Below are 27,499 nucleotides of genomic sequence, written 5' to 3' on the forward strand. Positions count from 1 at the left end.
CGCAGCTCAGCCCACCCATGGGAGGCTTTAGAGACCAGTGCTGTGTTCGGGCGCTCTGCTTTGAGTGGGATTCCAGACTTATTACAGTATCTGGGTCAGGCTCATGTACCGTTACAATCTGGAGGTGGTGGAAGAAAGGAGGTTAAACAGCTTCAGATATATCACACACACACACACACACACACACACACACACAGTAAGGTTCATGTTCTTGGAGCTGCTTAGTGATGAAGCATAATTAAGTTTGGGATATATCTGTCTGGATCTGATTTCCTTTATTACCCACAATGCCTTTGAGCCAACCTCCAAGAATTGACCTGATCTATATCTGAATTTGAGCCGAGAGTCAGACGTGCAGGGGGAAAGCTGTAGTGACGGTAACCATAACAGAAACATGTTGTTTTTATGTGTCATATTTAGGACTCTTACTTTCTGAAACTGTTTTGGGATTTTCAAAATAAAAGTATGATTTGCAGAACAGACATTGGGTTTTTTTCTCCTATCAAGAGACTCTGGGACATAATAAACTGTAAAATGTGTTGATCCGTTTCCTTCTGGTCATGAAACCCAGCTGTAATCATGTACATGGTTCTATTAAATAAACAAAAACCACAATCCTGACCCAGATGCATTCACTTCTGATGCACTCCAGACAAGTCAGAAGTCCAAATTCCCTGTTCTCCTACTTGAAAAAGTGTATAGAAAAAGTCTAGAAACTCCGGCCAAATCTAGCTCGTTGAATTAGCAAAACCTTCAAAATAAAGCCAAACTGTTCACCTGATTACTAAGGGATAGCTGTCCATTTTCTATTTGAAGGTTTCATCTGGCACATAAAGAGCTGCAGAACAGGAATGACCAACGTTCTCCCTTTTGAATCTATAGGAGACGCATCTGGTTTCCATCTGCTCCTTTCTGTAATCATCTCAAATATGTTAAACCTTTGTATATTATGTCAGTGCACTTGTAGGAAACATAAGAAACGAGTCTCTAGAAAGCGTTTCGCCCGCGTGGCCCTGAGGAATGTAGCTGCATCTTTCACCTTTGACATTTATTACCTACCTTGATCCCCCCCTCCCTCCAGACGCTCACACACATACACACGTTCCCTGCTCCTGACAACCTAATACATCTTGGGCCGTGTATGTATGTGTGTGTGTGTGTGTGTGTGTGTGTGTGTGTGTGTGTGTGTGTGTGTGTGTGTGTGTGTGTGTGTGTGTGTGTGATCAAGTCATGGCATGATATATAGGCGTGCTTGGCGAGGGAAAGCAGTTTGCTTGCTCTGTGGCCCCCCAGGGGAGACGGGCGGCCCAGCCTCTGTGACATTGTCCATTTGCAGCGATCGCCTTTTAAAGGGCCACGGACGCAAACAGAGAGCTTTTTGTTTGTGTCCTTCAGCCCTCTCCAAAAGAACCAGCTTTTAACTGAGGAGGCCACTTAAGACTCCACGTTCAGCGGGGGATTCAGATTCTGGCGAGCCAACAGACACGAGCAGATAGAGAGAGGGAGAGGGAGAGGGAGAGAAAGAGCTGAGACTGTAGTAGACCTTCATGCGAGACCATGAAAACCTCCTCAAGGTATGTCATCTCAGCACAATACCAGGCTTTATACCGGCCACGCCCACAGGGACAGACGGGCCCGATCAAAGACGACGGATCACAGCTGCTTTCTGTTTGATTTCAGTCAGTAGTCTTCATCACACATCTAATAGATATGATTTTGAAGCTAAAAACTGGATTTGCCCCTTTAAGGAAATGTGCAGTTGTTGTGATTGTAGGCACTGCATACAAAGGACACATGTACATTATATACTTTATGGCCTTGAGTCTAAATAAGGATATTGATAAACCCTACATGCATTTTAAAACCAATTGATTTGTTCATACACTCACATGTTCCACACTTGGAGCATTGAATTAGCTGCACTTGATGATTTGGTGCCTCTTTGCTAATCAGCTGATTTAGAGCAGGGGAGAGATGGAAGACATGGAGCGCTGTGAGCCAGAGGGACCGTTTACACCACAGGCCTTTGATGCTGAACGCTGATTTAGCTCCTACCTCGTTTTTCCACCATCTGTTTCTCCTGATTTTGAAGTGACCCAAGTGCACTTTACTGTAAACGCACTAATGTGGATGTGAGCGCCCTGGGAAACTGGGAAATAATGGAAGCAAACACAGCAAATATGATAACTGGAGCTGTGGCCTGCAACATATTAATCCAATTTTAAGGTGGAGAAGAAGGAGAAGAGCTCAGATCGGAGCCTCCTGGGTCCTGGCTGATATCAAATTCATGTTCTGAGAGCTCTAATCTGACCGTATTCTCCTTCACCCGTCACCGTGAATCTACTTTGACCTCCTCCAGTGTTTCCCTGCGGAGCTCGTATTAAAATATCTGCTTTCACTTGGAAATTAATTCTGCTTTAATGTTCATGTAGGAGGATCTGAACCTTCTGCTTCGGCGTCACTGTGAAACACACATTCACACGTTTGGTCTGCTGGGAGTAAACAGAAAAACACACTTGTCTTCACTCGGCTTTGCATTTATTCTAAAGGGAAAATATATCATTCAATAAATATTATGGCAACGACAACGGCAAGGACACCTGAAAGTGACATCGACATTCAAGAAAAAGATCAAGTACACGGGGCAGAAAACACGACAGATGGTGAAATTGGTTCAAGAGTTTGGCTGCCGAAAAACGGGAAATTTTGGTTTCCGGACGAGCACGCTGGGAGTTTCTTGTAAAGTTGTGATTATGAAAGTTACATAAAAAGTGCGTCAATACGTCCAAAAAGCTCATTAATTGCACTCCCGCTAGAATAAAAAGCACAGATTTGTAAACACAGTTTGTTGTTATTTTTGTTGTTTCTACAACACTGCGATCGAGTGGAATTCAGCTCTACTGCCTTTTCTTTTTTTTTTTGGTCGAAACCCATCGAAATGAAGCTAAAACAAAACTATGACGCAGTTACACCAATGACTTCACATTATACGACGACATATCAAAGACGGGGGAGGGGTTAGGGGGTTGAACAAGAGTCTGACTTCCACTGTGCAGGATTGAGGCGACCCCTCTTCCCATCTGGTTCCGTGCACGGATTGAACAGTTCCGAGAGATAGTGGATCAGTTCCCGACCGTAACTTCGCCGTAACAAGTCTTTGATCCGATGCAAACAAACTGCAGCTCCTCTTTCCTGTCTCCTGGGCAGCAAACACTCCCCCTCCTCCCCTCTGTCTCCTTTGGCTCTCGTTCAAAAGCTCATATGTTTCCGAAATCCTTCCTCTAACCTTCCTCTACAAATTAGCGTCTCCGGGTGACATCACCTCTCCAGCTCGTTTCCTGTTCCCTCCGTTGCGTCCGCTGCGTCCTCCCGGAGGAAGCTCGTCACTTCCCTCCCCCCCGAGCAGGTAGCCCGTTGATTGATAGCTTCCTCTTCTGGCGGGGTGGTGGGGGCGGGGGGCCGGGGAGATCGGGACGAGTCAGGTTTCATTGGTGTGGTGTATTCCAGTAACATGTACATGAATTGAAGCGTGTAAAACCCTGTTCCAGACCAAAGCGCGGTCTCGAACGCGCAGGAGAGAGTATTGCTCCGTAACTTCCTGCCTGCACGACGCTCCGTCCTCACTCCCCTCAGTCTAAGCCCCCTCGGTCCGATCAGTCACATGACCGAGCAGCTCTTGGCTTTGTCCTTCCGCAGGTCCGTGGCCACCGCCGCCAGGTCGGGCCGGCCGGGCATGTGTGAGATCCTCTTGGTGGAGCGTGCCGTCTTGCTGCGCTTGACGTGTTTGTTGTTCTTGTTGATGCACGCCAAGGTGGCAACGTGGAAGATGTCCCTGACGCTGTTCTCCGACTGCTGGGCCGAGCACTCGATGTAGGGCGCCGAGATCTGCTTGGCCATGCTGGAACCCTGAGGAGGAGGAGGAGGAGAAGGCCAAATGTTGTCAGAGAAGGAAACAGACCTCCTGCTGGGTTTTAGTGACAGGTTTCATGCAGCAGAGCAGCGTACCTGGTCATAGGAGACTGGTGTCTGCCGGTGGTTGGAGAGCTCCACCAGCGTGCTGAGGTCGGTGCGAAGGTCTGACTTGCATCCCACCAGCAGCATCTTGGTGTTGGGGCAGAACTCCTGGATCTCCCCTTTCCACTGCGGAGGGAAAGAGAAACCAGCTCTCGTCACAATCTCATTTTCACTCCACCTTTCCCCCCCATAAGCCGCCAACGAGGCCGGGCAGGAGTTTACACAATCATGCTTTAATGGTGACAAAGTGTTGAAATGACAGGGACACCAGAAATGGAAGCAGGATGAAGACGGATGAGGAGACGCTGATACACAATCAAACCAACCAACACAGATGTTATTCCTCCTATCCTCTGTCTTTGACTTCACGCTTTCACTCCTTATCATGGTGCAAATGAAGTACGTGACGGAACGTTTAGCACCTTAAAACCTGAATGGACTTATTTGTAATCCCATGAGTTTGCGTTCTCGCCCGCCCTTTAAGTACAAAGGTTCAAAGCTGCAACTTCCTGCAGCCCCTGCAGCTTTGAACCCTGCAAAGTAACCACAAATAATCCCTGCGTTTCCTCCCGACAACAATAAACTCTCTGTGATCGATGGCATTTCTCTCAGGGATTGAATCTGCGGCTAATGTGCCTCTGGGCTGACTGGCTGGCTGCTCAGGGGATCAAGTTTGCCGCCACCCAAAGAGGAAGTTGCTTTGTGTAGGCTGTCTAATACTTGTACACACACACACACACACACACACACACCAGTGTGTTTCTCTCACACACACACCTGGGCTGGAGTTCTCTCAGGTATTGCTACATTGCAACGTGTTTTGGAAAAGTTAATGACTTTATTGGAACTTTAACGGTGTCACTTACACCAAGGAGGAAGCAGGAAGCTCCTCTTCATCTTTAAATGTTGCTTTATAGGACACAGTTGTCACGGGGAAACACTTTTATCAAGAAAGGTGTCTAAAGGATGCAGACCTCCATGATGGGTTTGAGGTGTTCTACCCTCGTTTTAAATTGGACACATTTTTCTACAACAAAAATGAAATATGGTAAAAAGCTGTTGTGGTCTGGACAAAATTACCACAGAGCAGCAGAGCAGAGCCTCCGGGGGATCCAGGATCGCCTCAGCGGCAGTTTAGTTCAAGACTGAGCCAAGGGTGTTACGGCGTTCAAGGGATTTAAACCCGACGACATTGCTGCTTTGAATGACCTCACATCATGAGATCTAACGTGACTGAAGCTGCAGACAGCCGAGTGTTTTGATGCAGTTGAGACTTAAACCCATCAAAGGTTGAAAGATCGAGACCCACCTTTTTCAGGACGCTGTCTAGGGTTTCTGGGCGGCTGATGTCGAAACAGATGAGGACGGCGTCAGAGTCCGGGTAGGAGAGCGGCCTCACATTGTCATAGTATGGAGATCCTGGGAACAAAGAAACAATAAACACAACATTAACATCTCAAACAATTTGGATGATTCTGGTCTCACACACACTCGTCAACGTGACCCTTATAGTCTTTCCAGGTCGTCCTTGTAAACTAATTACACCAACAGCCGCAAAAATCCCCTCAGCTGCTCTTCCCATGACCACGGAGCAAATCAAAAGAGGAAGAAGAACAGAACTGAGGCGAAGGAATTTTCCAGATTCAATTTGCTCTTAAGATCTATGCGGGGGAACATTTCACAGGGGCATCATCCCCCAAACCTCTACAGAAAACATCCATTCATGGCATCTTTCAAGTCTTAAACCTTTGCTTTTTACCCTCCGAGCACCGACAGTCAAGGTTCATACGACACGCGTGCAGCGAGCTCGCCCATAATCCTTAGCAACCAAGCGAGAACAACAACGCAGAATCACAAGAAAAATGTGCTGACTGTGACAAGACTGTGTGCTGGAGACGTTCAGAGAACTTCAGAGCGAGGGAACGACTCCTTCCTCAAATCAAAACCATATGCGAAGGAGACGACGCCCTCTCCCTCTTTCCCCCCCGTCCCTCGCCCTGACAGGCAGAGAGTGGGGGCCGACGTGCCAAGGTGAGTCGAGATCACATGACCGGCGGGGGCTGACCGCACACACGACCCGCCGCCAACAATCTGGGGAATTTTGTTTACGGTAACTGAAGGTTCCCCCGGGAGGTCCTCTCCAAACACGGACGTGGAGGAAAGCCAGGAGCCAAGCCAGGAATGCTCTGTCACGTTCACACACACACACACACACACACGCTCAGGGATGTAGTGTTCCAAATCCAAACAGTCTGAATGAGAGACGACGCCGTTCATCAAGCGTGGCCTGAAGAGACTCTGGCAGTTACAACAACCCGCCCATCCTTCCACGCCGAGCGAGACACGATGCGCCAGCTCAGGTTTCCATAGGAACCAATAACTAGACAACAATAGCTGAATCAGTCTGGATACAAAACTTGAGGACGTTTTTTCGTACCCATAATGCCTCCATCAGACGTTTGATAGTTACCAAATGTTAGCTAAAGTCAACGCAATTACATCCATGTGCAACTAATTTGCAATCGTGCAACAGCGAACATTCTCTGTGCCGAAGCAGGAAGTGGTGTGTGTTCATAATAGCGTCACGAAAAAATCAAAAGGTCATCAGACGCCAAGGTTCTGGTCTCGACACACACACACACACACACACACACACACACACACACACACACACACACACACACACACACACACACACACACACACACACACACACACACACACACACACACACACACACACACACACACACACACACACACACACACACACACACACACACACACACACACACACACACACACACACACACACACACACACACACACACACACACACACACACACACACACAACCTCAACACTTTAACCCAACTGTTCTCACCTGAGCTTCACGACACTTAAGTTGCCAACCTGATGTTTCTGTAACCTTCAGCTGGACATGGAGCTCCGAGCCAAATGAGTTGCATACGAACATGATTCTTGAGACAAAGCGTAGCCATGCTTTGCATCCGACGGAGAGGGGAGGGGCTGGTGTGTGTGTGTGTGTGTGTGTGTCTGTGTATATGTTTGTAATCCTGACGCAATGAATCATATGGTCTAATGAAAGCGGCACACACAATCACTTTAGGGAAGGGGAGAGGTAAATGGGAATTCCTGGTCTTCTGCAAGTTTCTGAAATCTGTCCACGATTACAAACTGGGATGTAATTGGGAATACTAGCGCACACTTTCAGTTTCACAACATTTCCTACCATCACAGCTCCGCCTGACACTGCTGAGATGCCCAAAATTCCAGACACGGCAAGGAATCCAGCCGCCTGTGCAGCTTTAAGGACTTAGAATCTCATGATGCTTCCATACGCCAACACGGCACAGGAAGTCCGGGATGAGCAGGAATACTGAATACACACACACACACACACACACACAACAATCTACAGTCTACATCCCATTCTTCACACCCGTCTCACGCTCCCCGGAATAAATCGGAGCCCGAGACTAGAAACGGGAGGGACGGCATTGGTTGACATTTCTCCATGAATTGATTATTGTTATCGGCCACATGAGAGGAAGACGCCGCGTCGGAGTGGCTTTGTGATGTCTGCATGCCGCTGTGAGCCTACGTACATGTTTTTTTTGACGCTTGGGCACATAATTCAAATAATTCAGAGTGTGTGTCAGCGTGTGTGTGTGTGTATTCATGATTTTCAAGGACGTTAACCATCTTGTCTGGCGTTTATAGCCGCGTCGTTGTAACCGCTGCTGAGACAAAACTCTGCTTTGAGGTCATCGTCCAGCCAACCGGAAAGATAAGAGGAAATACCATTCACACACACACACACACACACACACACACACACACACACACACACACACACACACACACACACACACACACACACACACACACACACACACACACACACACACACACACACACACACACACACACACACACACACACACACACACACACACACACACACACACACACACACACACACACACACACACACACACACACACACACACACACACACACACACACACCTGGTGACTGTCATCTAATTAGCTCCTGTCATTGTTCTCCCACTAGGTTTCTAAATCTGGAAGGAAGGAAGACACACACCCTCTCCCGCCCCCCTTCTATCCTTCAGACACGCACACACACATTTCTGCCCCTCCTCCTCTCCACACACACACAACGTGACAATGGATAACACTCCCATACAACACCAAACATCCAGTGTGGCCTTGATGAACAAAATTCCCATGACTTAGTAACATGAAAACATTCCTCCTCCTCCTCCCCCCCCTCTCGGTTTGCTTGTTTCCATCGGCGCTCTGTTCCAAGCCTTCACCTAATGGAAACAAGTCAGAAACACACTGAGCTCTATTCTCCTTCGCTTACTTGTGAAAGTCCCAAACACTCCCAGACGATCACGGAAAGTTGCCACACTCTCTCATGTTCCCTTTGTTTCATTATGTTTAACAAATTCCCCGTCAGTGGGAAGCCTCCAAACCATATTTTAATGCCGTACTGACATGGAAATTTACACACACAGACACACACACACACACACACACACACACACACACACACACACACACACACACACACAGCACGGAGGACGAGCCAGCTGCAGCACAGACTGGAGGTACGGCAACAGGCCTGCTGATTTACTGCATTGCTAACATAGCTGAGGTGAACAGGGGCAGCATGAGAGTGTGTGTGTGTGTGTGTGTGTGTGTAGACGGGTGTTAAGCCCTGGGGGACACCTGTGGAGACAGTAAACAGGCGACAGGCACGTCCAGCCTTCCTGCGCCGTCAAAATGTCACCTCTCAGAGGACGCGTTGCAATTTATTCTGGAGTCTGACCGATAAATCAGGAACACCGATATGAGATTTGTTTACCGCCGCCGCCGCCGTAAATAAGAAACGACAGCACATAAATGTTTCACAGGCCGCATTTTGTTTACGTTTATGGCTCATTTGTCTTCGTTCCACCTTACAGTTGATTAGGTTTTCATTTAAATTGATGGTGTTGAGTTCAGACGTCCCACTGATATCACACTCCAGATCTGTGTTACACATTAGATTACACATAAGATCCAATCTGAAGCAAACGCTCCGATCAGATCCCGGTGTTAGTGAGGACACCTGGGACGTCCCCCTGCAGGAGGACATCCAACAAACGCAGCTGCTTCGACAACCAGGCACGTATCGAGTTCATCTCCATTCCCGTTTCACGCAAATCAGCTTTTAACAGGAAGGAGGAAGTGCGTTCAGACAGGTTGGCAAAGCAGCGTGGAAATGTAGACGGAAGAGAAAGGACAGACCGGAACAGACACGGAATCTTGGAAACCTGCTGCAGGTCTCTTCTAGGTTTCCGTTGCGACCTTTGGATGGCGTGTTGGTGGCCGTAACCGATCGGCAAACTCGGCTTTGATTCAATTTCCTCCCCGCCTCGTCTTTCTCTCTTTCTCCGGCGAGGACGCGGGGGCCTGCGGCGGCACAATGGGGGTCTTTGTGGAGGAGCAGAACACAAACCTTCAGTCTGAGGAATGCCAGACACGCAGCTCCAATTCACTGAGCCCAGAAACGCGATATGACCCCGACAATGGCTGCCGACACGCGGATGGACGGGACGGGTGGGGGCACAGTGCGTGTGTGCGTGTGTGTGTGTGTGTGTGTGTGTGTGTGTGTGTGTGTGTGTGTGTGTGTGTGTGTGTGTGTGTGTGTGTGTGTGTGTGTGTGTGTGTGTGTGTGTGTGTGTGTGTGTGTGTGTGTGTGTGTGTGTGTGTGTGTGTGGATGTAATACAGTCCCAAAGCTAAGCTGTCCGGGCTTTAAGGCGGAAACACATGCAACGCTCCAGAAACTCCACAACAAAAATATCTGGCCTTGATATTCTGAACCGGCTCAGTCATTCTGCTGCTTCCCGTCTGTTTGGCATTCGTTCCTCTTTTGTCCTGGTTTTCCTCGGAAAGCGCTGCAGGAATCTCTTTAAATGACGAATTCAAGCACAAAAACAACTGATTTTCACAGTTAAAGGGAAAAGCTGAGCCCAGATCACAAGATTCTCATCAGATGTTGGACATGTGACACACACACACGCACACACGCACGCACGCACGCACGCACGCTTGTGTCGTCTAGTGTGTGGACAGCACACATACGCGTCACCATATAACAGCACAACACACACACACACTCAAAATCTCACAAGATCAAGTCCCAATCGAATGTGATTTCAGAGGGAACAAACCTGAAACTAATCTTAAAAACCATAAAGCAATCAGGAAAACAATAAATAAATTGAGATGAGAGGAAAACAATGACTCTGACTCTGTAGCACCTTTGCTGGCAGACAGGCAGACGGACAGACAGGCAAGAAGACCGCGTGATCCACTTCCTCTGCCCATGAGACAAGAGAGAAGCATCAAAAGCCCAGCCTCGGCCTCCGGCGGATCCTCGCACCCCCGAGGGCCAGGAAGCAAGGCAAGGAGAGGGGGGAGGGGAGAAATGGAAGCCAGCACAACTACCAACGCATTTACCTTAATGACCTCATTATACACACACACACACACCCACCCTCCCTTCATTTGGCCACTCTGATCACTGCAGAACAAAGACCACCACAGTGGGGATAGGTGTGTGTGTGTTTGTGTGTGTGTGTGAGGGAGGAGGGGTGGTGGATTCTGTCCTGTCTGTGTGTGTGTGTGTTTGCGCATGTTTGTCTTCATCTCTGCATCCTGGTCTTTGTCCCAGGGTACACTGGATGGTCAGCAACCTCCTGACTCCCCGGCAGCCACACACACACACACACACAAACACACAAACATACCTCTAGAGATAAGGGATTGATTGGCCGATGGGTGTCAGTACAAAGGGAGCAGTCATGCCGAAAGCTTCCATCAATCAGTCATTGGGTGTGTAGGGTGAGGGGGTTACTGATCTAATAGGACCCCCCCCCCCTTTTTTTTTTACAAACACACACACACACACACACGCACACACAATGTTTTATGAAGGAGAAATAAAGAAATGGCTCCAGGCCCGCAGCAAACAACAACACACTGCAATAAAAACTGCCTCTTGTTTGTCTGCCTTGCACATTTCTAATACTCCTGGGATTCGGGAATTTGATTTTGAGCCCCGGATATGAGGAATCTTCCGCTGATGCATTTCTTTTCATTTTACATAAAGTGAAAAGTTGTGTGTTTACGATCTGTGGAGGAGATTGAGGGGAGGGAGGATGTTTCCAGCTGATCCAGACGTTTGAGGATAGTTACGCAAACATCGGAGGAATTTGAGGCTAGGGACCCGCAACAGCTGGCTGTCAGCTCGCCCCCTCCCACCACACACATACACACACACACACGCTCATATACCACATGCTTTCACACACACCACATACGCCTCACGCACGCCTGACTGCTGTGCTATTCACTGCTTGGGCATTGATGGATGTACAAGTAGGTTTGTTTGGACACACACACACACACACACACACACACACACACACACACACACACACACACACACACACACACACACACACACACACACACACACACACACACACACACACACACACACACACACACACACACACACACACACACACACACACACACACACACACACACACACACACACACACACACACACACACACACACACACACACACACACAGGATGCAGCAGCTGGTTTGAGCCCTGAGCACAAAGTCCAACCAAGAAGCGATTAGCGTTATGGAGCCAGTACATGTGTTGCTCAACAAAAACTTTCCAAAAAACTCAGCGGGCAGGATTTCAAAGTGTGTTTTTCCAGATGTTTCCACATTTGTGTATGTGTGTGTGATGCATGAACACAAGCCCTGCTCACAGTCCAATCATATATCTATGACTTCACCCATATAGGTCAAAGGTGACGCGATTCGAGTCTAATCCGAGGAGAAACATGTCACTGATCGTTTTGGCGAGCGACCAGCCCGTTTCGACATGTTGGGACATTTCACCCTTAGAGGCTCACACACACACACACACACACACACACACACACATAAGCAGAACACAAACACAAACAGCTGATGGTGTGTGTGTGTGTGTGTGTGGTTACCTGATGTGTCCCACAGGCTGAGCTCGATCCTCTGCGTGTCGATTTCGAAACTGGCCGTGTAGTTTTCAAACACCGTGGGCACGTAGCTCTGCAAAGGAACGAGACGAGACGCAGGTTAGACACGAGAGGAGAAGGACGCAGACAATAAGACAGAGACGGCAGGTTACACAGTAGGGAGGGAGGGAGGGAGGGAGGGGGTCTCAAACACTGACAATCACACAGAAATCATAATTCATGCACACTGTAGTGACTTTAAGTTACACAAATTCAGTTCAGTGATGTCATAGTGGCGCTTAGTCAGAATAATGTGCTGAAACTTGTTACATTCCTAATAACTGATCAACAATAAACTTGTTTCCTTTGTGACTCATTTGCAACAATGACAGAATTTCCATTGACTTCAATAGTTTTCATCCCGCAGAGAAAATTCTCTTTCCTTCCACCAGGGGGCGTTTTCAGTACCATCGCAGGTAAACACCACGCAGTTTGAGAACCAACGTGTATACAGTGACAATATCCAAGCCATGTCATCAAATAGCTCAGTTTTGTCTTTAAAAGTCTAAAAACATCGATTTACTCTGATCCAAAACATTTAAGAAGCTGAGTATTTGTCATTTTTACTTTATCGATCTCAGTGATTAGCTGTATAACTCCTCCTCCTCCTCCTCCCCTCAGAGCTGCACCCTCTCTCCTCTCTCACTCTGACTGATCACAGCCACCTAGCACCACATTTACTAACACTACTACTAATAACACATAACGCAGTCAAAACGCTAACGATGCCAACCTTCCTCATCCTCACACAGGCGCTCATAGAGGATCGTGTCCCGGCCTGCGGTGAGGATGAGGATGGTAGGGAGGCGGGAGGAGGGAAGGTGTGCGGGTCCCACCTCAGGGAAACAGTCCTTGGCGAACACGTGAAGCAGCGCCGTCTTCCCGCACTGGCTGTCTCCCACCACCACGATCTTGCACTTGACGCTGGTGCTGGGATCCATGGCGGCTTTGAGGGAGACCTTCTGGCAGCCGCGTCTGTCCCGCATTGATTCCAGCGTGCAGCGGTAAAATCCGGCTCCGGATCGCGCAGAGGAGCGTCGAGATGATCGGTGACGGGTGTCGGTGAAACCTCGTAGCCCCTCCCGGTGTTTCCGCCTGTTCTGAGCCGGCAGAGCCATTTGGTTCATTTTATACGAGCAAAGGAGCCAATAGCAGCGGCTCTCCTCCTCTTCCTCCTCCCCCTCTCCTTCCTCCGGAGAGCCTCCACACACCCTGAATTACAGCCGGGGCCAGGCCGGGCTGCTAGGCCGCCCCCCCCCCCAAACACACACACGCGATTATGATTATCACTAATACTAATAATAATATAAATAATAGTATTATTTACATTTTGACGGAGAATTATTAACATTTATTTTTTAAATTAATTATGTTTCATGTTTATGTTTGTTATGTTATGTTTCTTTTACGGGAAGTAAAAATAGAATAGAATCTATTTATATTTATATTTCTGTGTGTAATGTGGAGTGGAGTTCATTTGCAAAAACACACAAATCAGTTTATATAAATATTTTATAATCTCGATAAATACAAATGTGGTGAAGTGGATGACAAAAATAAAAAAGTTCATTGAACAAAAGTAACAAAGTTTGACTGACAAACTACCAAACGCACAACTGAATACAAAAACCATTTGTGCGTAAACATGGAGCTTATCTGAGCTCATCAATGATCAATTATCTCTTCATATCAATTCTTCATATCTGAATTTCTTCAACACACCAATATAAGTGTAATTGCATATTGACATTTCACAGGATGAAGATCTGCAGTACATGTAGATCATGTCTATTATAATATTGAGTCCATAACAACATGATAGATACGTCTATGACTGTGTGATCACTGTGTGTCATGTATTCATCTACAAGAGCGGCAAACCTCCCATCTGTTATCATCAAACCCAGCACCATATTTAGTATGATAGTAACTGAAATCCGGGAATACTGGGAGATACCTGGAGACATGCAGTTCTTTGGATGGTTACCGGAATAACATTCCCACTGAGCATCAGACCAAAGGAATTTAGAGCTGTAACTCATTTCAGCCTGGGAAGATCACAGATTACGAAAATGATGATTTATCGTTTTGGTTGTTGTGTGAAGCAGCAGCATCAGTGTTTCTCTCCTTCCGACACAGTGTGTGTGTGTGTGTGTGTGTGTGTGTGTGTGTGACGTGTTGACAGGTAGAACATCTTGAGCGTCTTGTGACGGACTGAGGTGATCCAGAGGTCATGCGTCGATTCAGTGTGTGATCTATCTTCATAAAGGAAAAGGAAAGAAGACAAAACACCATTCAAACAAACACGCACACACACACACACACACACACACTCACATTACAGACATTCTTTCTATCCCTTTCCTTTCATTCAGACCCTGAGAAGAGATTTTCAAATTAAAAGAACTAAACGCACAACGCAGCACATTTCAATTCTCCTATCTTTGCGAGCAGAACCCCTTCTGGTCTCTTGGCCTCGCGCTCCTCACCTCCAGGCTGAACAGCACCACGGCTAATATCATCAAAATGGTAAACCGGCAGCGTTCTGCATGAGTTCTCTGCCCTCCGTGGCAGCGATTGGGCAGAGAGAGAGAGGCTGGCAGGCGTTTGCAGCGAGACATCAGCTCCACCCTGCAGGCTGTGCTGGGGTCCCGTCTGTCGTGTGGGAGCGCTGCCTCCAGGGCCCCCGCGCTGCCAGGAGAGAAGCTGGGGGGGGGGAGAGATTCTACACACTATAGCTCTATTTGGCTGTCATCTCCATACCATATGCATTTGACCTCATTCACAACAACAGCTTGCAGAGTGAAATCTCCCAGAATTCCTCCTTTGGGAGGGGGAGCGTTTATTGCTGACTGTGGACTTTTCCTTTTTTTTTACTATGGAATGTAGAATATGCCCACTGGCCACGTGTAACTCTGCCCTCTTCTTCTGATCTTTATCATTTTCATGTAAACCATAAATCTGCAGTAATGAGACGAGCGGGGGGGGGGGGGGGGGGGGCGAGACAAAACATCTCCCACCGTTCAAACATCAGTCAGTCATTTTCAGCGTGTTACCATACTCTGCGAGGAGCCCGTATGTTTGTTCTGTGTGTAATCTACATTTTGTGACTACACACACTTCCCTGGAGGCCTTTCAACACACTTCACAGGGGCCCGGACTTGGCCCGGACGCGTGCCACAGTTTGGAAACCTGCAGATTGAATCCAACAATAACTCAGTTCTGGTTCATTTCTCATGTCTGTCTAGTTCTGTGTGTGTGTGCGTGTTTGTGTGTGTGTACCGGCTCGGCTTTGTGTCTATTTCCTGTAAGAGTCACTCTTTCTAAAGAACAAAGAGCTCACAAACGCAGCCTGTATTGCTTTAAGAGAGTTTAACAGAGCTATAAATCACAACAAGTCATGATTACTCTGAAAAAGAAACACATTCGATTCTAACCGGAGCTTTCTTACAGCCTGTTTCTAGAAATGGAGCCGGTTTAACATCAGCGTGCAGATATGTTGCACCTATATGTAATGTGAATTATTCATTCAGCAGCAGGTCTGTGGTTTCCAGCATTTATCAACAGCGGCACAGCGGTTCAAGTCTGGGTCACACACACACACACACACACACAACAGCTACAAGGAATTCTTAATAATTTGTGAGACACACGCGGAGCAGCGGAGGAGTTTGTGTCGCAATTGCCAGAAACGTTATGGGAAATAACAGGAATGAGTCAGATTCCTTTCCTTTACGCTTCGAGCAGATTGCTTAAAAATAACAAAAACTGAGAAGAAATGATGGAATGTGTGGGAAGGGTTTTGGTTTGCCGCTGAGATTCGACCCCCACGATGTCACATTCGCCCCACGGTCATCTCTGTCATCGTGCATTCAGTCAGGGGAGCGATGACATTTACTCACACACACACACGCACACACACACACACACACAGTATACTCATTTGTTTCAGTGAGAGAGGGGTTTCCTCGACAAACAGGGAGATTGAGGGCAGACGTGAACACACTCAGGGGGAAATAATGCAGGAAACTATACATGTTAGTGAAGGCACCATGGAGAACCGAGAGACAAAATGGCTCCTTTGTTACAACATGAAGGCGTTTAGGATGTAAAAGATGACAAATGGAACAATTTGAGTGGAGGAGGTGACTGGTTAACATGCAAATCAAGCTTAAGCAAGGGACTATAATGGAACAACATGCAGGGAGGAACGTTTAACATCACAGAGCTCCTCCACTCTGCTTCCACACCTGCTGAGCAAGTAGTGACCTGATGAGTGTGTGTGCGAGACAGAGAGAGAGAGAGAGAGAGAGAGAGAGAGAGAGAGAGAGAGAGAGAGAGAGAGAGAGAGAGAGAGAGAGAGAAGTTCAAAACTAACTCAACTTTCCAGAATTCTCCTCTGCATCACTGGTGTTGTTGTTATTCCACCACGGTGACATCACTAGAATGACATCGCTGTTCTTCCTGTACTTGTCACTATGGCAACATCACTGCCAAGACAGCGCCCGTCACACTTCCTAACCTCCTCTAAATTCCCCTATAGTCATCACTGCACTTGTTTGTTTGTGCACCTACAGTTCTTTTTCTACTTCCTGGCCTGATTTCTTTCTTATTTTGTTTCTTTCCACATTCCCATCCTTTACATAATGAATATTTAATGTATTCAATGATTTAAACCCTTTCAAATAAAATGTTATTTCCTTGGGGAGCACTTCACTGTTATTTGACTTCTGATTTAGTGTTAAACAGAGATGTCCCCTTAATTCCCTTTGCCAGTGCTGATGTGTAACATTCGAGGTCGCTGGGAAATCACAGTTTTAGCAAATACTGCATGAGTCACCTGATGTCAGCTAGTAAGCACATAGAAAGTCTAAATTGTTCATCACAGGCTGATTTAGACCGGAGATATGATGGCACATGCTGTCAGAAAGGATGCGATGACCACAAAGACCTTTCTGTATTTGCTTCTGTGACGTGTCTGACCTATGACCTCACTGTGACCCCTTAATGAAGAAGGCGGGACTCTGTTTCCTCCCCCGCACACGACGACATTTCCCATAATAAACCATTAACTTGAAATACTCCATTGACTGTACTGTGGGGGCAGCGAGGGCAGAGCGCCAACACACACACACACACACACACACACACACACAAGGGAAAGGACAGCCTACAGTAAGTCTCCCATCAATCAGTGGGAGTGTTCAAGCATGGATACACACTGATTCAATGACCCACGGTGTGTATCGTGTGTGTGTGTGTGTGTGTGTGTGTGTGCGTGTGTGTGCGTGTGTGTGCGTGTGTGTGTGTGTTGAGCAGATTGATGGAGTGAATATTCCAGTGATGACCCGACTCTCAGGGGGAAGTTTGTGCATTTTTGGGGGTTAATGGTGCGTGACATGATGTCTTCATTAGCATCTCTACACGTTAGGAGTACAGGAGATGAGACAATGATCAGATCTGTGTGTCGTACGCTGCTGGTGAACAGGAGCTCAGGTTCCTTCACACGGTGCCACTTTGGGCCCAAATACATGCTGATCCGCCACTGCAGACCCACTAAACCCCAGCAGGAGTTACGGGTTTGGGCTGCAGAGAAACGACGGCAGAGCGAAGATGGAGACTCGCATTCAGATCTACACGCTGAACGTTAAACTGTGAGACGACCCAGACGTTGATGCAGTCTGGCGGTCTGGCATCTAAAACCAGAACCTGCTGCTTGTTCCTCCTGATGGTAGGAAACGTGGCTGCTGCGTGCGGATGTGGGCTTTTACTTTTACGACCCCGAGGACCCACCACAGCCACGCTGATGAGTTCAATCCCATTACGAGGAAATCCAGATCTGAGGCCGGGCGTGTTTTATGGCGCTCGGCGTGTGATGTGCGAGGTGAGGATGAGGGCGACGGCTTCCGGCGTCAAGCGGGAGTCCCACGGGAGGAGATGCTTTTGAAACCTTCGTTCGGCTCGACTGTTGTTAACGCGGACAAGCTGGCTTTGTCGGCCGACAGCAGGTTGGAGATGAGTTCTAACTCGAGGCTTTCAAGGGATTTGACAACAAACACGTTGCTTTATTTGAGGCCCTCAGCTGCTAATGTGAGACAACAGCTGATTTAATGTCTAAATATACGACTCCTCACTGTACAGTGAGACTATTCTCAGAGCAGGAAGCCAACGTTTCACCATTAACCTGGAGCAAATACTCAAATACTTTAGTGGAGGAGTATTAGCAGCACATTTATGCTACAATGACTGAAGTTAGTTTACTAATCCACTGGAGTGACGTTCAGCTTTAACTGCTTTTCACGGACGGGTACGAACGAAAACGTTGCTGCATCCACGCCAACGTCACCTCCTCACACACTTCACATCCAGGCTAAATATAAACCACAACCAGGACATTTTTCTGGCCTATATAAGTGCGGCGCTAATTCTCAAACGGGCCCCGAGACGAAGCCACAAATGGCTGCCGGGGAGGGGGTGGGGGGGTTAGAAAGCTTCGCCACGACAACGAGAGACGTGGTTACTGTGCACGGCTTTGCATATGTTAAGTTATATTTTTGCGTATGAATGCATTATGGTGATCTGCATCTCCCTGCCATTACATCAGATCAGAGGAGGACGCCCCTCCCCTCCCCCTCCCCCTCTGTGTCGGCAGCTTGTTGATGCTCGGGCATTCTTTGGAGCATTTCCACACTGAGCCCACACACACCCCCCTCACTCCATCACACACACACACACACACACACACACACACACACACACGCTGCCACCACGGCCTCGAAATCAACGCCAGGCTCAGCAAGGAACCTTAACCCTTCCAGAGCGGTGGGGGAGCGATGCTGCAATCATGTATACATGTGTGTGTGTGTTTGTGTGTCTGCAGGAATGTGCAGATATGAGCGTTGGTGGACAGGTTCTTGTCTGTGTAAACGCTTTGATTCACACTCCAGTTCTTGCAGAGGAGTTCTCGCAAGAACGTAAAGATTCTGAAAGTTCTGTAGACAGATTGTTGGAGATCAGGACACTCTGGACCGGTGTGAGGGTCGTTTTGAGACACTGGGGGAGCGGCGGTGGTGGGAGTTCAGGGTGTGAGAGGCCAAAGGGGAAGTCTGTTCTCCCTTCTGTGACTGCCATGCGTTGACGCTGGCGATGCAGGAGTAGCTGGGTGTACCAAAATTCTAAAATATAGATGAATTAATAAATCAAAAGGACGTCCAGGTTCCCTTAAATAAAGACCATAACCTGAGCAGAGCAGGAGATCCGCTCTCCTCTGGACGAGGGCGTGAGCTAAATCTGAGGCTCAGGTTAACTTCTGTTCTTCTTTTATATTCATGTTTTCCTTTCTCAGTCTGTGTTTATGCCTGCTAACTCAACACGTACTGACTGAATCTTCACTGGGACGTGTTGAAATGATGTATTGCATGCGATGCTGACTGCCAGAATGAGCTCAGCTGATCAGGAAATATGAGGTCAGAGCAAAAATCTTGTCTCTTATTGTTCCTGAAGATCTTTACCTCAAGGCTTAAAACCAATAAAGAAATAAGAAGCTGCTGAGATGAGGTAAAGGTTTTACTGTACGTCTCCACACAGATGGAACAAACCATTGTGTTTACCCCCGCGGGCTAGCTTGCAGAGGCTAATGCACGGAGGAAAGTGCATTAATGCAACATTTGAGGAGTTCAGCCCCAAGGAATTCTTTGTAAAACGGAATGGCACACGTGACACGTTTGCCAATGCGGCACAGAGTCGGTGTGCAGGAGGGGGCGGAGCTCAGAGGGAAGTCACCCGTCCCTCCCGCTTTCAATCTGTCTCCACTTATAAAACTCCCATAAAAACCAATAACGCAGCGCAGATGGAGACGTTTCGCCCGTTAGCTAACAGTATAGAAGGCGCGGTATGTCGAGAATGCCTTTGATCAGAGGTTTATGAAGCCGGCGGACGCTTTGATGATTCCGCTGACATTTCCAGGAGAATTTAAACACTCGAGTCGCAATAATCAGATCCTCGTGTCTCCCTCTCTCTCTCTCTCTCTTCCAGGTTTGGCAGCATGGACGCTTGTAACAGTGCAGAGACTGATGATGGATGTCGGCGTAGATCCTGTTCAACTGAGCTCATACTGACACTCAGCATCGCATGTAATGATGGACGTGAAGCAGGTTCCAGAAAACCAGAGGTCAATCAGGAAACGAGCAGGATGCAGATAAACAAACACGGGGGAATGATCAGGCCTTTATTTAAGCAATTTAAGAGAAAGAGGAAGTGACCAATCAAAACGCAGCTCCAGTGTGGGAAGAAGAACACGTGGGAGGACGCCTGGTGGACCAATTGGGAATTGCAGGTTCAGGAACGAGACGAGTGTAAGCGGACAAATCCATGTTAGCTTACTGCGACTAACAGGTTTAGAAAGGTGTAAACTGCAGTATATGTATTTATTTTATCTATGTATTTATTCATATCTATGTCATATTTATTCACAGCTCCTTCCCCTCACTCGTCTGTGTATCGTGTTCTCTGTGGTGTGTATTGTATGCGGATCTTGGCAGTTTTATCTCGTCCTCAAACGGAATCCTCTTAATTCCCTCCATGTGTTCTGCTTAATCGCTATACCAACAAGTCATCAGAGTATTTCGTGTATGTAAATGTATTTCATGTTTCCAGCATCGTCCTGTGTCTCATTCATCATTACGATCTGTCTGATTCCAGCAGGCACATGACACACACACACACACACACACACACACACACACACACACACACACACACACACACACACACACACACACTCTCTCTCCCTCTCTGGCACCGTCCGCTTGGCTCGGCGGGCCAGGGGAAGATGCCATGAATTCAAAATTCAAATTCCAGCTCACAACCTTTCACACACACGTCATCATGTCTCTCTCTCTCCCCCTCTCTCTCTTGCCCCATCTGTCCACTCATTCCTTCCCGTCGTTTCAGCTAAACCTCAGACGTTCTCTTTTCTGTATAAAACAAAGTAACGGACCGCACCGTGTTCTTTTGCACGTCTTTCCTCAGCTGAGCTATGACGGCTGGGAGACTCACACCCCTGACCCCAGTGTCCATGTGATGTTTGAGGTCGTTGCAGATGATTCACAGGGTTTTGATCAGGTGCTTCCTCTTCCTCTTATTCCCAGAGGACACCAGAGAAAGACGTCTTTAATATTCAGCCCTTCCAGTCGTGGCGGGGCTCACATGTGGCGTCCGTGTGCTGCGGCCTGCGGTGACGGAGGTTTTAACAGGGGGAGTTGCGTTTCTTCCTCACGCCCGGCTAAACTGCCTGCTGTTTGAAATGGTCAGAGGAGAGACGGATAATCACGCCGGCACTTCCTGGATGGGTTTCCATCCCCGGCTGAGCAGATGGGCCCTCTTAGATGAACAGACAAGGAGCCATTTACAGCCGTTTCCACCAAGGGAAAGAAAAATCACTAAGTGCACTTTAGTGAAATGAGGTTTGATCCGTGGTGTCAATCCTCACGTTTTTTTTTTTGGGAAGGAAATGGTTTCCTTCTTCTGGATACAAAAGGTTTCAGAGAGCCAAAGACACAAATGGGAACACAGCTGCCAATCAGGTCAACGGTTTCACCTGAGTGAGTGAGTGTGTGTGTGTGTGTGGATGTGTGTGTGTGTGTGTGTGTTAAAGTGTGTTACCTGGTTGGGAAGCAAGATGAAGAGAGGAGAAAGAGAAGAATAAGAAGATGAAGGCCTCAATCCCTCCCTGATATCTCAACATGCAGTAGACATGAAGCACCTGGTCTGTAGTAAACATAAGCTCCGCCCCCTCCCCTCCCCCCTCTGTCCTCCTGCTGGGTTCTCATCTCATTATGCAGTTAATTAGTTTCACCTGTTGGCCCAGAGCTCCAGGTGAGACTTCTAACGAGTCGCTCGGCTGGAAGGAAAACCTGCAGGGACTGCGACTCAGGCTGGAGCGGAATGGAATCAAACTTTACAGACTCGCTCCCCAAGTGAAGACCTGAGACGTCTGTGAGGCGACCACAAGGTCCATTCCTCCACCAGGGCCGAGAACGCTCAGACAGGGATATGTTTCAACTAGACATTTGGGATATTATGGGATAAATATGTCCGATTACCTTCAGTGTGATAGATTGAGCCTGTGCTTTGTGTATTTACTCGTAAAATTCCTGATATGGAGAAAATTTCCAAAAATTCCAAATAGCTAAACCCCTTTGTCACACAAATTGTAGAATCAATTCGACGGGATTTGATCTGTGTACGTTACGGCCAATTAAACACTATACATTCATCTAACACACACAGACACACACATGAGTGCACACACACCTTTTCCCCGTCTGTCGCCCCCAATTTCTTCTGTCAGACTCGTCCATCTCGGCTCTCCAGCACCCAGGGGTGGAGGGGGAGGGGAGACACGACTCATATTTCCTCCTCCCCTCTCCTGCAAGTTAGCACTGCAACACACACGCACCTACACACACACACACACACACACACACACACACATATCCCGGAGAATGCAATCCATCAACAGGAAGCTCATTCCTCACGGCGAGAGTGACGGAGGAGGCTTGCCGCTTGTCTATTTGGCCTTTAGCCTCCAAGATGTTTGTGCCGAGGCTTGACCCCATCAGCACGCACACACACACTCACACTCACACACTAAATTAAACAGCGGGGGGGCGTGGTGGCGATAGGCGGCATCCAATCACATGTTCCAACCCCAGCAGAGCGTCCGTGTCTGTCCCCGCTGAGACGTCCTTGATCTGAGCCTCCTCCTCCTCTTCCTCAGGCCTGCCGCTGTTTTTTGACCACCGGCGTGAAACTCATGCATGCCTAATATATTCAAGGACACGACCTGATGATAACACCTCATGCATAATGTGGGAAGAGGAGCCATGTTCCTTGACTTGTGACTTCAACATGTTTAGGGGAGAATTCAGGGTTTTCCCAGAGACGACACACACACCCAAACACTGCGCGACTGTTTAGAGAGGCGCCGTCAGAGAGCGAGAGGTCTGCGCTTGAAGAAGAGGCGCCCGCTGCTCTCTGATGAAGAGTTGTTTGGTTGGAAATGTAAGTCCTTCCTCCTCCTGGATGTTTTTGTTGTATTTGAGAGCTTCACCCCCCCCTCACCGCCTAACGACGCCCCGCACTGCAGCTCAGCAACCTCCTCCACTACGTTCCTATGGTAACAAGTCAATGTGTGTGTCTGGGAGACGAGCGATTGTCTACAGTGTGTATGTGTGTGTGTGTGTGTGTGTGTGTGTGTCTTGTTTTTCACATAATGAATCAGTGATGGAGCTCATTTAAATAATACGAGTGTGTTTTACTCTCTGCGGAAAAGGGATTTTTTTACTGAGCATCTTTAATGTTCACACATCACACACACACACAGCTTGGAAAGAGGCCTGTGTGTGTGAATGTGTGTGTGCATGTGTGTGTGTGTGTGTGTGTGTGTAATGGGACATCCAACTGACATCATTTTCCTGCCAATCTGCTCTCCGCTTGCCAAACACACACTCTATGATTGCTTCACAGAGAGAAGAAATGCTGCGCGTGTGGGACAAAGTGCCACACTGCCCCCTGCCGTCCAATACTGATACTGCTCCATAATGCAGCTCACAAGAACAACAAACACCGTTTAGTTTGTATAAGATCGATAGATTTGAACCTCATAAGCTTTTCCCAAATCCTTCGTAGCTATTTCAAACCTTTATGCCATCATTTATATATAAATACATAAATATCACGAACACTATTACATTTGCTGTCATATAACTTTAGATTTAATATCTGTAGGAAAACAAGTTTGTCTACATTCTGTAACATATAGATTCTGTATCTACTTGTTCATACATCGTGTGCGTGTGTGTGTGCAGACTGTATGTGCAAGAATAACTTCAACAGATGCTAAAAGGGAATTTATTGAGGGAAATCAAGAGTTTAAGAGGTTCATTATGTGTTTAAGTGTCTGTATATAAATGTTTTTTAATGTATGTTCCCTTCATTCTCTGCTTGTTTGATTTGATTTGAAGTCTGTAAATAAACTTTAAATGAAACTGCTATTAGGTTTAAAAGTCATAACGTACTTAGAAGTGTCATGTAAATACACACAGAGCATAGATGTCTATGCTGAGCTGAAGTTTTCTGTTGTTTAGAAGAAATGAAATGAAGACGGAAAGTTTCGGCTGATTAAGCGATTAATCATCTTTGGACAGCAGAATCCAGAGACGTGCAGAGAGAGAGAGAGACGCACTGACATCTGTTGTTTTTGCAATTTAGTGGAATTAATTAGACGCTTAACTTGTGTAATTAATACACGCTGAGGTTAATGAAGACTCAGTGCAGAGAGGACGAGTCTGATTATTAATCCACCCATCAACACAAGAGAAGACAAACAAAGGCTGCAGACAGGAGAGGAGCTTTATTTAAACACAACTCACAAGCTTCAGGTTCAGTACACACACACACACACACACAGACTGACACACAAATACTGCATCACAATCAAAGTAACATGTTGCGCAACTGTGCCGCCTGGTGGCCACTAGTAAAAGTACAACCATTTAATCATGGTCTGACCTGTGTGTGTGTGGCTATTGTGTGTGCCAGTCCAGTTCTGTGTGTGTGTGTGTGTGTGTGTGTGTGTGTGTCAGTCTCTCTCTCTCTCTCTCTGATGGATGGATGATGGATTAACTGTAATTTACACGTGTGTGACATGTGTGTCTTTCATTTGAGTCATTTTCTCCTTCACCATCTTACAGAACAGGTGACTGCTTGTTGACGGGCCGACCGCCTTGACGCCTGAACGCTCCACCACGTACAGAACATCCCGGTACCAGGCGCTCTCTTGGTGGCAGATGTGGATCAGCCTCTGCTCCTCGCGCTCCTCGGCCACATCAAAGTCCATCCAGTGGACTCTTAAGGTGGACTGCCTGTATTCCACCAGCACCTTTAGGGTCTCCAGGGCCTGCTGGGAGCCCGTTTGGCGTCCGATCGGCGTAATCTGCGTGAGGTCTGTGTCTTCGCCGTGCCGGATGGACACTTCCTGATCTCTCAAGCACCTCTCAAACTCCTCTGCGTCAAATCTTTTGATGTATCTGAATATGTTAGAGTCGACCCAGATGCAGTCGTCCTCTAGCTCCCGAGGACGGAATTCTGAACGCTCCTCTGTGTCCTCGCCGTCTGAAAGCGGAGATGCATGAAGGAGCTTTTCCTCCATTTCTGCCAAACGAGTCTCTTCGCCGCTCCGGCTCACTGAAGCTCTGCCCGGACCGCTCTGCTTTGATGGCAGCCATTCCGGCCTGGATGAGGAAGATCTGATCCCTGCCTCCATCCCTTCCTCCCCTAACACTTGCCTGGTGCCTCCTGGCTCAGAGCTACACTCTGTCCCACTAAGTGACCGTCTCATTCCATCCGTAGCGAACACGCTGGATTGTTTGGGACTGTTTTCCCTACACAGATCCAAACTCTCCTCCTGAATTCTTCGCCTGACAGGAGAGCTTTGCCTTCCTGCGGTTGCGAGCCGGGCCTGGACTCCGCTCGCCTCACCTGTGCTCTGCGGCGACCTCGATAAGCCGCTGGCTGCCGCTGCGTCCCGATTAGTTTCAGAACTGAAGCAGCTTAGCGAGCCGGAGAACTCCTGATGAGATATGGGCCTGGGATTAAGAGTTTCACTCAGTTGGAGGGCGGCGCTTTGGGCTTGGGCCCTGCTGATGAGGTCGTCTGTCAGGGCCCGGATCGCCCTGAAAGGCCCCTCCACGGCGGCTTTACTCCCCTGAGTTAAAGGCCGGAAACGTACCGACCTGTGGGCCGACCGCAGTCTCTGGATCATCGCCGACCCATCGCTGCCGAACGCGGCGAGGTCGAGCGTGGCGGCGGTGACGTAGAAGAACACCTGCAGCACCAGAGCACCAAGATCAGAAGCTTCAAAGATCAGGCAGTAGTGAAAGATAATAAAGTCTCCACTAACGCTTACATCCGGGGTGAAGGGAAACACGGTGAGGGCCACTTCCTCAGGAATCTCGCTGTCTGCCAGGATCTGCTGCGGCTTCAGGATCACCTGCTCCGCATCTGCACACAGTTTGCAGCGGAGCGTGAAAGGATCCGGACACAGACGCCTTCATTTCAACTGTGGTTTCAATCATGCAGGCAGGAGGCCACACATTTGAGGATTTGAGGCCTTTTGACTTCCGTTGTGTCATCACGTGTGTGTGTGTGTGTGTGTGTGTGTGTGTTTCTTTTCAATCTTTTATTGTTTGACCTAACAAACTCTCACCATGGCCTCAAATTCATCTGAAGTATCTGAAGTAGTAAGTATTCAGTCGTACTTTAGAAAGTCACATGTGTCAAGTTTGGGAGTTTATAATGAAATCGTGGAAATTGTGGGATGATTTATTAAAAACACAGTATTATATTTACTTTAAAGCCTTCAGGTCAGTTTAAAGATCAAACCACTCCGACTAGTTTCCCTTTGTAACCCTGCAGCTCATGTTTACTCTGCAGTCATCACACACTGCAGTCATCACACACTGCAGTACAGCACTCTCACAGGTTGGACACCAAAATGGAACTTCAGTGTAGTAGTTAGGTGAAAGTACTTTAAGTTAGTCTCTACCTCTAACGTTCAATGTTTACACTGTTCTCAGTGCGAGACGCGCCATCTTTAATAATGTTCCACTGTACTGCAGGCGTGTGTAGAAGTACTGACGAGCTCTGATCGATGACGTTATTCGTGTGTGTGTGTCCCTTTGTTTGTTTGTGTTACCTTCCGCTTTGTCAAACGTGACGAACGCGACTCCGTGCAGCTCCGTGGGGAACTTCACCTCCTCCACGTCGCCTCCTGCGCTCCGCCTGCAGCTCTGGAAGTGGATCGTCAGTTTGTCGGCCATCCTTCCGGCGGGGAGCGCAGCCGGGATCCCGGACACCACGACGGTCCTGCGGGCCTCCATGGCGGCGGGACTCGACTCGTTGTTGCTGTTTGCTTTCGCGGTGTTTCTATGCAGCACGAATCCCGATGCGAGTTTCGGTTCAAGTTTCAACTCCCCTTTTCAATTACAGGCGCTGCAATTACACGCAGGCGCGACCAGGGGGCAGTGTGGCGCTACTGTTCATATTTTGACATTTGGCTGTTGTATTCTGCAGATTTATGCAGCTACAAATGAAAGTACTAAGTAGGAAATTTATCTGCAATGCCCCAAAGGCTGAAGGCAACATTTCCTATGCAGTTTCCACACATTAACAATGGGAAAATTCACTCAGAGGAAACATTTTAATCCATTTTCTACCCGGCGACATCCTGAAGAAGCGACCCTG

At 47.9% G+C, this 27,499-nt stretch overlaps 2 protein-coding genes and 1 long non-coding RNA gene across 3 annotated transcripts; 1 reads left to right on the forward strand and 2 right to left on the reverse strand.

The window, feature by feature from the left end:
• Positions 1-2,904: 2,904 nt before the first annotated feature.
• rnd3a (Rho family GTPase 3a) lies at positions 2,905-13,309 on the reverse strand. The gene is made up of 5 exons (XM_076152458.1): positions 13,030-13,309; positions 12,140-12,227; positions 5,324-5,433; positions 4,006-4,140; positions 2,905-3,906 (listed from the first exon to the last, which is right to left on the reverse strand). The coding sequence occupies exons 1-5, from the start codon at positions 13,177-13,179 to the stop codon at positions 3,658-3,660; spliced, it is 732 nt and encodes a 243-aa protein (XP_076008573.1). The 5' UTR covers positions 13,180-13,309; the 3' UTR covers positions 2,905-3,657.
• LOC143002383 (uncharacterized) lies at positions 12,162-12,991 on the forward strand. The gene is made up of 3 exons (XR_012963792.1): positions 12,162-12,253; positions 12,526-12,609; positions 12,946-12,991. It is a non-coding gene; the product is annotated as an uncharacterized LOC143002383 (long non-coding RNA).
• A 10,986-nt stretch (positions 13,310-24,295) lies between the features above and the next one.
• LOC143002329 (uncharacterized) lies at positions 24,296-27,189 on the reverse strand. The gene is made up of 3 exons (XM_076152366.1): positions 26,952-27,189; positions 26,163-26,257; positions 24,296-26,081 (listed from the first exon to the last, which is right to left on the reverse strand). The coding sequence occupies exons 1-3, from the start codon at positions 27,133-27,135 to the stop codon at positions 24,888-24,890; spliced, it is 1,473 nt and encodes a 490-aa protein (XP_076008481.1). The 5' UTR covers positions 27,136-27,189; the 3' UTR covers positions 24,296-24,887.
• Between the last annotated feature and the right edge of the window lie 310 nt (positions 27,190-27,499).

This window comes from Genypterus blacodes, unplaced genomic scaffold (assembly GCF_046128005.1).
Source record: "Genypterus blacodes isolate CSIRO-AG114 ecotype Tasmania unplaced genomic scaffold, CSIRO-AGI_Gbla_v1 ptg000056l_1, whole genome shotgun sequence".
Classification (NCBI taxonomy): Eukaryota; Metazoa; Chordata; class Actinopteri; order Ophidiiformes; family Ophidiidae; genus Genypterus; species Genypterus blacodes.

Coding starts and splice junctions, on each gene's coding strand:
- rnd3a (XM_076152458.1), bottom strand. CDS start 13,179: ATGCGGGACAGACGCGGCTGCCAGAAGGTCTCCCTCAAAGCCGCCATG. Junction 4,141..5,323: donor TAGACAGCGTCCTGAAAAAG/GTGGGTCTCGAT, acceptor TTCCCTCCGCAG/TGGAAAGGGGAGATCCAGGA. Junction 3,907..4,005: donor CACCAGTCTCCTATGACCAG/GTACGCTGCTCT, acceptor CCTCCTCCTCAG/GGTTCCAGCATGGCCAAGCA.
- LOC143002329 (XM_076152366.1), bottom strand. CDS start 27,135: ATGGAGGCCCGCAGGACCGTCGTGGTGTCCGGGATCCCGGCTGCGCTC. Junction 26,258..26,951: donor CACGTTTGACAAAGCGGAAG/GTAACACAAACA, acceptor AACTGTGTGCAG/ATGCGGAGCAGGTGATCCTG. Junction 26,082..26,162: donor TGTTTCCCTTCACCCCGGAT/GTAAGCGTTAGT, acceptor CTGGTGCTGCAG/GTGTTCTTCTACGTCACCGC.